Raw genomic sequence first — 11971 nt, forward strand, 5'->3', positions numbered from 1 at the left:
AAAGGCTTCGCATTGCAGGCTGCACGGAATCGAATTTGTTTACAAGTCCTCTCATTAGAACATTTCCTGTCCATATGTTTGTGCTCAGGCTTCCTTTCTGTCAAAACAGCCAGATCAAGAGTCCTAATTATGTAATTTTCCCCCTTTTTCATGTTATTTTTATCAGGTTTATCCAGGATAAATATTCTGGCTGCAGTCAGCAGGCAGCTGCTTGTATTGCTGGGGCAGTGTGCGAGGGCTCCCTTGTTCTCTCTGCAGCAGCTGGCATGCTAATTGTGAGTGCCCAAACCCAGAAGTGCTTGCTGTTAATGCTCTCCTTGGTTTTTAAAAGCTCTCTCCAACCACAATTCAGCCTGTTGTTGCTGAACAAGCAGGCCCTCAGTTCCTTGCAAACTGCGAGACGCACTTTAGTCTGAGTGAAACGACAAGAAAGGACATTAACTGGCTTTCCCCTCTGCCCCTGCATTGGGTTGTGCTAGCACCAGCCCCTGGCAAAAGGCTGTACAAACAGAAAGGAGCAGGGTAAGCTTTGCAAGTCGATGGGGAAGGACAACCTGCATGCAATCACTCCCTCTTCTGTCAAACTCTTCCTTCCTTAACTATCAGGGCATAACGTTGGTTTTCCTCCCCCTTCCTTACAGCCTGACATTCCACATACACACTGGACACAGACTCCCTGACAAGGGTTTTGGTCTGGGCTCAGGAGCACACAAGCAGACTGAGACAGTGTGCTGCAGGATCAGCAAGGCACTGCCACGGCACTGCCACTCCTGCCAGCCTGCTCTGCACAGCCGCCCACGTCACTGGGATCTGTGGAAAGCAAGGATGCCTTGTCAGAGGCCTTCTGCCAGTTTCCTCTGCCAGGACTACACTGGCCAAGAGGCCTCTCTGCTGCTGGCTCTGCCCCTCCTCATTCTGCTGGCATTTGCATTTGTCCTGCCCTTGGTCAGCACCGGCTGCTTGGGGGTTATTCACTCTGCTGCTCCAAGTTCACAGCCCCCCTGCCGCAGTTGTTTTGTGGCTGTGCTCTCTCTGCCTCCTGGAGGGCACAGTGCTGGCTGAGAGGCTCTGCAGGGCACTGCAGCCTGTGACTGAAGGGATGCACGCAGCAGATGCACAGCACCCTGGCTGAGAGGCCACCACACCTGACATGCCCAGCTGCAGCTTCTGTAGCTGTGGTTGCCTCCAGGCTGTCAGCCAAGACAGGGCAGCAGGTGAGGAGAGTTTTCACACACTCAAGGAAGTGTAGAACTGGGGTATGACTTCTCCACATGAAGAGCATCCCCTGCTCAAGGAGAATTACTGCATTGTTGTACAGGCTGAAACATTTAAAATACTTTAATATTTGAAGCTATTTACAGCAGTCCTTGAAAAGCATAACAGCACCCCTGCACCAAACACAACATGGAATGGTGCCCACACAAAGGCACTGCTCAACAGCCCACCCTGCATCCTCTGTGCTTGTCTCATGAGCAACCTTCGGTCAGATGTCACTTCTCCAAGGTATGCTCCACTGTATCAAAGGCTTAAAAAGGTGTGTGCCCTTTGTCTACTTTCAGGAAAGAAACTTCTCTGCTGTGCCTACATTAAGCTAAATTGCTAATTCATTTATAAAAGCAGACATCTACAGCACACGATGAAGTAACAAAATACAGAGGTTTATTGACAAGTACATGATTCACCACTTGATTTCCAATCCTCTTCTGTCATGGAGAAATACCCTTACCCAACTTGATGAGCTGAAAACATGGTTTAGATTCCAAAGCAAGCAGGAAAATGGACATAGTTTAACTACTTTAAGGCCTAGGTGGAAGCTGCTGTTTAAGGCAGGCACTGTAACCAATGCACATCAGGTACAAAAGCTGCCGAATCTAAGCTCAGCAATACAGACAGCATCTATCACACTAGACCCTGCAATGCAAAACCCAGCCTCTGGCTGACTGTTCTTGAAGCCCTGTCAAGTACTGGGACAAGGAACTGAAACAGATGTCTGAGATGCAGCCAGAGGCCAGACAGCAGAGACTCAAGAACAGCTGCTACAGGATACACGTTTGGAAACAATACAAATCTATTCCAGGGTTGCAGCTGGAGTTACTGCCTTGTTTTCCTGGAAGGCCAAATAGCAAGGAGCTCCAGACCTATCTGAAAGGTACAAGAGCACTGAGTTCTTTACTTTCCATGGCTATTTCTACCTTTGCCTACATATTTTACTTTCACCATTTGAAAAGGCAACTAAGTCTTCATGCAGCCACCTACCACTTCTGACATCAGCTGAACTGAGTGGTCTGGTAAGCACCACAATCACGTTTTAGCACCCGGCCCAGGCAGTCCTCTCTGAGCAGCAGCAGCTCCGGGGGAGCCTGGGCTAGAACAGCAGTGGATTTGCACAGATAAGGCCACTTGTTCTTTGGTGTGCACCTGAACAGATCCTGTGTCAACGTGGCAAATTTAAAAAGTCACTATTAAACACATTGAAGAGTAAGCACCTAAGGTGAACATTCGTGTATCAAAGCTCTGGATAGGATCAGAAAGTCCATTCAGAAAACAAAGGATGAGAGCTACTCTCCCTAACACGTTTGTGCAAGACATGCACATCTCCCAAACGTGATTTAAGAGAGCCAGCACAACCAGAAAGTTTGTATTGCTAAAGTTTCTTGTTTCTCCACACAGGGTAGTCTCAAAGCAACTACAGCTGTGGTCTGGGGAGAATCCACACAGTTCTCTCGACCTTACCAAAAAAATCTGAGGCAGTCAAAGGCAAATGTAAAGCTCTCCAGAGACAAGAGAATTCTCTAACAGAGTCAGCACAGACAAACAGAAAAATGCACTGTGGTGAAGACAGCAGAACAATGCTGGTTTCTGCAGGGCACAAAGTTAAAACCTTTGCAGAAGCTAAGACACTGCTAGCCAGGGTGGGTCAGAGCTAGCCGGCTGGACACCTCCCTGTATCCTCCATCGGAATTGTGTATTTCAAGCTACTTCTTTTCAAAGAGTACCAAAAAGCTGCTGTTTGCCTCCACATCTTTACCAGGAACCATGCAAACACAACCAGAAGACTCTACAGAAGTCTTCTAGAAGCAGCCATGTGAAACAGCACGTTGGACTGACACTATGACTTGTCAAGAGCTAGTCATAGCCACCAGCAGGTTACTGAAGGCAGCAGAACAGCCTGGGGTACTCTGGTTAGGGGGAGTCCATGATATTCACTAACTTATGGTGCTTTATGAGTATGAATGTAAGTTCTGTCCTTGGTAATCAGCAAGCACAGGCTGCAAAGCATGAAGGAGAAAGAAGCAGGGTGGACACTCCAAAGCACAGTAGCACTACTTGTTCCAGTGGAACTTAATTCCTGTTGGAGTGACTGCAGGTCAGCTCACGTGGTGAAGCTGCACCCTGTTGCTAAAGGAACACACAGCCACTTGCTCTGCATGCTCCACAATCTTTCATACGTCACCTCCAGGACCCTACCCCTTCACAAGGTTTATGCACCCTCTGCCACCAGCTAACAAAGAAGCTCAGGGTCTAATGAACTCATGGCAAAGCCACACTGATCTTTCACAAAGTAACACTAATGTCCCCCTCTGACACCCACCCAGGCAGGCCAATACTCACATCTTCCACAGGGCACCCTCTCCCTCCCCCATCCCTCCCTCCCCAGGTTATCCTTCCTATACCCTTTAGCATAACCCTCATCCCTCTGCCTACAGATCTACCCACAAACAATAGTCTACCAACTGACCTCACACCCACAGCCCAGAGTTTCTGTGTGGACTCCATTAGTGAGCAGATGGCCCTAGTAGAAGGCAATACTGGACTTGCCCCCCGGCGGGTTGAGGACTTTGTTGTGTGAGCGTGGCCTGGGCCCCAAGCGGGGCTCGTGATTGTCTATCTTGGGTTCTGGCTCCTTGCACTGCACCTCTTTGCCCACATCTTTCTTCTCGCCTCCATCTTCCAGCTGTGGTTTGATATTTTCTGTAGCTGAATAAAAAGAAAAAGGATTAGACCTGCTTCCTATGCTGTAGTGCCCAGAGTGCCTCATCTTCTGCAGGCTACGATACTTCTCTTGTCTCTATCCACAGCACACTAAGGTTTCTCTCTATCTGCTCATTTGCCCTGAAGGAAACATGCTGGGGAAGAATTCCACTCGTTCACAATCATTCCTCTCTTCCTGCAGCAATCTCTCTAACAGGAATATGTAGGCTAAGCAATATAGCTTCGAGGGATTTGACAGTTTCCAGCCGTGAAGAGACACAGCACACTGACAAGTCCTTTGATACTGACTTAAAAGCAGCATTCTCATTGTTCCCTAGCAGAAACTAGCTGAGCAGTGACACCTCATCAGCCAGCTGTGTGTTTGGTACAACTACAGCAGGGCAAGATTTCAGGCCTGAAAGGGATGGCAAGGGAGGAAGAAGCCATCTGATAGGATGCTCTTCTGCATATACAGATTCCATATATGTCTATATACACCCATGTGGTATCAAAGCATAGGCACACACACCCAGCAGCAAGACTTACACCTGTGGTATGCTCCTCAAGAAGAGGCAGAGAACCATTTCCCTGAGACAAGTGATTAAGTTTCTGACCAACAGAAGGAAAACTTCTGTTGTATTATACTAAACACCAGCCTGACTCTTGGCTTTTAAGAAGTATAAGATAAACTATTCCTCAAAGCTTATCTTCTCAAAGGGAACAGAGAAAGGAATCTCTCTTGCTGACCTTCCAGCTTCTTTGGCGTGTCATCTTCTTTCAAGACAATGTGATCCTGCAAAGAAACCAAAAAACATCTTAGTGTAGCACTGTTCTCAAATGGTAACTCTGTCACAAATCCCTCTCAAAGCTATGTCTGGTTTCTGTCTGAGTTTATACTTTTATCAGGGTAAAAGCCAATGGCTGCAAACACTGTGCAGCCCTTCATCCTCTCCACGTCCACAAAACCTCCCAAACACTGGGAGAAGTAACTCCCACATTATGTCAAGGTGCATGTCTCAGACTGAAGCACAGATGGAAACACTACATTAGCCCATCAGATGCTTCTGGTCCAAAGATCTGGAATTGCCATTCCTGTCAAGCACCCACTACCACCCAGGAGAAACTAGAACACAAGCACCCCTTGAGCACTGCCTTCTGCCAGTATCCAGTGACCAGTCAGGTAATTATCCAAGCTTTCCCAGACCATTTCCCAACAACCCAGTGAGCTGGTGAAAACCCAGAGTGCACTTCAGAAGGGCATGCATGTTTCCCCACTCATGACATTCAGTGCAGGAATTTTTCCACATACACCATCTCCTTTCCATCCCTGGATTTCCTACAGTTTCAATGTTCCCAGTCTTTCTTCTTCTCTTCCTTTCCTGTGACCCAAATCCCCCCCAAATACACTCCACAGTCTGCACAAAAAGACAGGCCAAAGTACCCTACCAGCACCTTCTGATATAAGAGGGGATAAAGAGGAGGAAAAAACTCAACCAAACAAGTGACTAATTTTTCTTCCTAAGCTTCCAGGACAAATGAGATTGCTTGTACCTTCTCTCAGCACAAGGACAGTGAGCTGTGTTTCATGGGATGTTAAGTTTCCATGCTATCCAACATGCCAAAAGCATTGACAAGATAGTAGCTACTCACTTAATAGTAGCTACTTATATTGCAGGCAGCAGATTGCCAGTCCAAATATAGGCCATTTAACTACAGAAACGAAAGCAGCTGGCAACGTGTCCTCCTTTCCTGCAGAACCACATTTGGCCATTAACTACAAGTCCCTCCAGCTACTCCACACCCCTGGTTTAAGACCAAATAAAGAAAATCTGATAGAGAAGGCAAAGTTTTGTGACCAAGTCAAGTACATGCTGGACCTGACAGTCAAAGGTGACCTCGAGTTAGCTTTTTCAGGGTCCTCACTTAAGCTCCATCCCCTGCTGCAGTGCTTCCATGCTGAGTGTAGATACATGTGTTTATGTATTTATGAGGTGAAGGCCATGGCCAGGTCACACAAAGATCTGATGGTAACTCACTGGTGTTCAGCTGGCTTCCCAGAGCTGGCATCGAGGTAACCTTTACCAATGTGCAGAATAAAGAGAAGTATCTTCTCCCAGTGGAGCTCAAATCATCTGGGCCGGGTGTCAAGAACTGCACCTCACTTGCAGCCAAAGGATCTGGAGGCATTTTTCCCCCCTTTTCTTTGGTTGTTTTTTTTTGAGCACACACCCACAAGCCAATTAATACTTTCAATGCAGACGACAAGAGCCTGCCAAGATCTGCCATACCAAAGCTGTCCAAAAAGAGACTTTGGGAATAGCTGTCTACCTTGAAGTCAGCCAAAGCACAATTCAGGTCTGTCACACCTAGGAGGACACAGACACTGCCCTGTGACAAGGTTGCCTGCCAACTCCCTGAGCTGCTGGCCACTTGAGTTTGGCAGCGAGAGAGGCGCAATTACCTTGGGCTTGTTTGGGTGCGCTCGCACAACACTGGCAGACACCGGAGACCCAAAGATATCGCTTGTCTTCCCACCAGGTGGATTCATGCGTGGACGAGGCTGAGCAGAACCAGAATCCTCAAAAATACCGCTTTCTTTTCCCCCTGCAAGGCAGTTGGCACATGTTGTTTTCTAGATGACTTAGTTTTAACACACTGTATTAAAACATAAAAAAAACCCCAAACCACGAAAAAGGTCTAAGAAATCAAAGACTTCTACAACCCTGCTGCCTACAGACTTACTTTTGCTTGCTTGACAACACTGTCTGAGATCCTTTGTTGCAAGAATTCACTAGGGAACCTCAGCTTGCCAGCTGTACTTACCACAGCTAACTGATGACACGGCTCTAACAACAGAACCTGTTTCCTTTCATCATTTCCTAGGCTTCGGCTTGGAAAGAATTAGACTTGGGATGATGTGCTAAAGAGTCTGTGAACAGGCAGATCACTGAAATATTTATGTATCGTAGTATCATTCAGGGTTGGAAGGGACCACAAGGATCATCTAGTTCCAATCCCCCTGCCATGGGCAGGGACACCCCACACTACATCAGGCTGGCCACAGCCTCATCCAGCCTGGTCTTAAACACCTCCAGGGACGGGGCCTCAACCACCTCCCTGGACAACCCATTCCAGGGTTTCACCACTCTCATGGTGAAGAACCTTCTCCTCACATCTAGCCTGAATCTCCCCACCTCCAGCTTCATTCCATTCCCCCTAGTCCTATCACTACCTGAGATCCTGAGAAGTCCTTCCCCAGCCTTCCTGTAGGCCCCCTTCAGATACTGGAAGGCCACAATGAGGTCACCTTGGAGCCTTCTCTTCTGCAGACTGAACAGCCCCAACTCCTTCAGTCTGTCCTCATAGGAGAGGTGCTCCAGCCCTCTGATCATCCTTGTGGCCCTTCTCTGGACATGCTCCAGTACCTCCATATCCCTCTTGTAATAGGGGCTCCAGAACTGGACACAGTACTCCAGGTGGGGTCTCACCAGAGCTGAGTAGAGGGGGAGAATCACCTCCCTCGACCTGCTGGCCACACTTCTCCTGATGCAGCCCAGGATCTGATTGGCTTTGCGGGCTGCAAATGCACACTGAGAGCTCCTGTTGAGCTTCTTGTCCACCAGCACCCCCAAGTCTCTCTCCTCAGGGCTGCTTTCTAGCCAGAGTTACTATTCAAGCCCCCTCACTTTATCAAAACACAGCATTAAAAGACAAAGAGATCACAGAGCTCCGCGGTGGGAACACAAAGGCGGCTCTGTGCCGCAGTTCAGAGCCCGGCCGTGCTGAAGGCAGTACTGCCCTTACCTGGGGGGTTTGTTCTTTTTGGAATGTTCTGGGGCTCTTCTGATGCCCCAAAGATACTGGATGCCATCCGGTGGGGCCTGCTTGAAGAAGAAACTTCTTCCACACTCCCAAAGAGGTTACTAGAACCTCCTCCCGGGGGCTTCAGCACCCTACCGCCGCAGAACGAGAGAAGCAGGAGACAGAAGTTCATTTGAAATTCTCAGCATTCCACATATTTGATGTTGCTTCCCCATTCTCCCTTTTATGTTATGAATAACTATCCTGATGTGAACTCACTTCAGGTAATTCTGCTATGCCTGTGAGGTATCACAGAATCACCAAGGTTGGAAGAGACCTCAGGGATCACCAAGTCCAACCTGTCACCACAGACCTCATGACGAAACCATGGCACCAAGTGCCACGTCCAATCCCTGTGCTCACTGGGCAGCACATTTCAATGGCTAACGACTCTCTCTGTGAAGAACTTTCTCCTCACCTCGAGCCTAAACCTCCCCTGGTGCAGCCTGAGACTGCATCCTCTTGTTCTGGTGCTGGTTGCCTGGGAGAAGAGACCAACCCCCTCCTGGCTACAACCTCCCTTCAGGTAGTTGTAGACAGCATCTACTCAGCACGAGCTGTTCCAGTAAAATGCTCTCACTGCCAGCCTCCTACTCAGAGAACTTGGTCTTTATGGTATCCACAGTCACTTGGGTGTCACCAGAAAAAATGGCTGTGCTGTTTGTGGTGGTCCAAAAGTGACAGGAGATGAAGAGAAGACACAGCTCTGGGTAGGAGTTTAAAAACAATCAGTACAGAGGCAGACTTCCTGCTGAACTCCACACACCAGCTTTGCATCTGTGATGAATTCAAGCCCCTGCTTTAAATAAAAGCAGACATCTCACAACTGCTAAAGTATTTGCCAGTCCCAACAATCAAGTATATCAATTATTGTATCAGCTGCTCTAGACTTGAGAATGGAAAGGTGGAATGTCAAAAAGCCAGGTTTGTGTGGTCAAGATGCAAATGCATTACAACCAAAGGTACAGCAAACAGATCCTCCCAGGACCTGGAGGTTGCAATAGAAATGGATTGACTTCTCCACAGTCTACCAGAACTCATGCTTGCCCTTAAATAGAAAGTCCACAGTTAATAGCTGTGTCTTGTTCAACTGACTTCAGGTCCTGAACCACTAGCTGGGAGAAGAACCAGTATTGTTAGTTGGAGAATGAAGAGGAAAAGCATGGGAAGGTAATGAATACCTAGGCACTGAAAATAATCTTCCCAGTTGAATCTGTCTGACCATCTACCCACAACTTAGTGGTTGAGCAGAAGTAGTAGTTGAATTATACCTCCCTTAATCTGAATACTTGACCTGGCACCTAAATTACCCTTTACTTTTATAGAAAGAGAGCAGAAAGAAATTGCAGAACTCCACTCTGTCTGAGCAGAATTCAAACATCAGTGCATTAATACAACACATCCCCTCCTGAGAGCACACTAACAGTTAGCCTGGGAACCCTGCTACAGGACAGCAGCAAGATAAACTTGGTAAGCCAGTGTCAGCTGCTTGGACAGAGTACAGGGAAGTTCAATCCACACTTTATACCCATTTTGGTTTATAGCAATTTCAGTTTACATTGGTATTATGGCAGTTTACATCAGAGAGATTACTGTGTCTGGGAGCCAGGAAACGTAGATCTCTTTTCCCTGGGGATGAGGAAGGTGGTGTTTAACTCTTTTAAACGGTAACAAAACCTCCCCTTTGCTTTCTAGAATCCAAACCTGCCTCTTCTCCCCCTCCCCTCTAGTAGACTAGAAGGCTGTCAGGAGAGCTAAATTAAGAACTCTACATACATCCTTTCAGTTTTAAAGCCTCCACTAATTGCTTAGTTCTCTTCTGGCAGGCTTGAACAATTTTAGGTTTTTGTGGTCTTTTTTTTTCCTTCTCCTACACTCTTACCACACTTGGATTTGAAGGCTCATTAAACCTTTCAGCTGACACAGAGGAGGGGTGGACAGACATAGCCATTAGCTCAACACACTGGCTATAAAAATATTGTTTTAGTTCTTATTGGAAGCTGGAGAGCGAGGTCCTACCAGTTTTCAGAGTGTTCCAATAAAGCAGACAAAACAGGAGAGCTGCACTCTCAGTTGATAGTGCATAAGACCCTTAATGGGAAGGCTGTGTTCTCCCTAGTCTAGTCATGAGGTTTGTGGTGACAGGTTGGACTCGATGATCTTTGAGGTCTCTTCCAACCTTAGTGATACTGAATACTGAAAGAGACCCTCCCTAAGGTGACTAGCAGAAAGCAGCTGTTTAAGTTTGGCACACCAGGCTGCAAAGCAAAGACCAGAAAGTTAGTGGGGGTTCCCCTGCTGCTGGATCACTACAAAGCACTGCCCCATTAAATAGTTCACTCATTTTGTAAACACAGAGCAAGCTTTATGCTCTCGATCTGAACGCTCTGCAGCCTGCTGCAGCAGGGGAAGGTGCACTGCAGTTCCAAGATGGCTGTAGGTGTAGCATTTTCAGCTCCAGGCAGGAGCTCTGAAATCCCTTGCGCAGGAGATAACGTGGAGGCTACAAAAAGGCAGTAGAGTGTAGGGGAATGGAACATCCTGTCCTACTTTGACTTTCAGAGCAACACGGCTCTTTGACATCCAGTTCCCTGTTTTGATTTGGCACAGCAAAACTTCCACAGCAAGTATCATTGTTGAAGTTCACTAAAACAAAACTAGGAAGTTTATTTGATTCAGGCAACCAGCTGGCCTCTGTACCACTGCACACACGAACAGGATCGCTAGAGATGCAGCTCAGGGGACAATTATTGAGGTGGAAGCTTTGATTTACAGTATTTTCAGCCTCATTTATTTCTAACAGCAGTAGCCCTGCATTCTGAGGTTCTCGAAATGCACAGCATTTGTTTGTAATTTCCTCTCAGAGATTTTTCACATCAGGAAGTTATTTTTTTCCCCTCGCTTCCGCAACTGTCGGTGGCTGCTGCAGGGCTTTGGAGCTAGGCTCAGCTTTAATTAGAGAGACTTTGACACATCAAGAATGCAAAAGGATCTGCATCACCATCAAAACAAGGTTTTGCTTAGGGAATTAACAGAATAAGCTCTGGGGGAAAAAAAGTATCCTTAAACCAAGTACTTTTCGCCTTTGATAGCGCGGGCTGGATGTCCAAAGCTCCACCTCAGAGCACTCCACAAGGGCCAGCAAGCAGCAGGCTGCAGCACTGCAGCACACGCTGGCTGCGCCGGGCTGCGTAGCTGGGTGTGTTGCTGTAGTTTGTTCTCAGGCACGATGAAATCACTGCCACACCACCAGAGAACAAGCCGTGACAAAATCACCTTCGGTTGCTGCTGACCACTGAGTTATGAGGGCCCGCGTTCCACACCCTACCCAGAAACCCTACCGATGAGTTAAACGTGGTTCCAAAGTTACCATCAGCATCTTCGAGACTACAGTAAGGGCAGAGCGTTCTCATAAGCCTTTTAAAACCAGGCCATAGTTCAGAGCGACTGGAATAAGGCAAACTTAACGCACTCTCAGACGATTTGGAAAGGCGGCCCTGGAGCCCACGGCAGCGCCAAGGCACGGAGGGGAGCGCGGCCCCGCGCCCTGCCCCGCCCGCTCCGCGGTCCGGCCGCGGCCCCAGCCTCGGGCTGCGGGAGAGGTAAAGAGAGGCAGGGCAAGGTCACCGGACCGGCGCCGGGCACCGCCGTCATGCTGGTCTCCTGCCCAGCGGCTACCAGCGGGCTGGGGCTACCAGCACTCCCGCCCACAGCGGCCAGGGAAGGCCCCGCAGCAAAGAGCCGCTCCCTTAGCCGCAGCTCCCCGCTTTGCCTCTCGGCCCTCAGCGCCGAGCCTCACCCGGAGCCCTCCCTCTGTCTCCTGGTCCTCAGCACCGTGCCCCAGCCGGAGCTCCCCTCCCGCTCCCCCCTGCCACCCGGGCCTCAGCCGGAGCTCCCGCCCCTCAGCCGGAACCCACACCTTCCGCGCCCCGAACAAAGCCCCGCCGGCGGTTCTGCACGCCTGCACGGCTCTCCCCGTTTCCCCCTTCACCCCTGCACGGCAAACGCAACCCCGCTGCACCACCTGGAGCTGGGCTTGGCCGAGTCAGCCTCGGGGCCCTGGAACATGGTGCCGGACGCCTGGCAGAACTCCGCAGCGGCGCGCCGCTCCTCCTCGGCTGCCTGGACCGCAGGTACC

The 11971-nt window shown here is 48.9% G+C and overlaps 1 protein-coding gene across 1 annotated transcript; it reads right to left on the bottom strand.

The window, feature by feature from the left end:
• Nucleotides 1-1637: 1637 nt before the first annotated feature.
• Nucleotides 1638-11971, bottom strand: JPT2 (Jupiter microtubule associated homolog 2). Its single transcript, XM_068147005.1, has 5 exons — nt 11858-11971; nt 7777-7925; nt 6434-6576; nt 4720-4765; nt 1638-3978 (listed from the first exon to the last, which is right to left on the bottom strand). Exons 1-5 carry the CDS (start codon nt 11899-11901, stop codon nt 3794-3796), a joined length of 567 nt encoding a protein of 188 aa, XP_068003106.1. The 5' UTR covers nt 11902-11971; the 3' UTR covers nt 1638-3793.

This window comes from Melanerpes formicivorus, unplaced genomic scaffold, assembly GCF_026170545.1.
Source record: "Melanerpes formicivorus ecotype bairdi unplaced genomic scaffold, bMelFor1.0.p_v2 SCAF_14, whole genome shotgun sequence".
Lineage (NCBI taxonomy): Eukaryota > Metazoa > Chordata > Aves > Piciformes > Picidae > Melanerpes > Melanerpes formicivorus.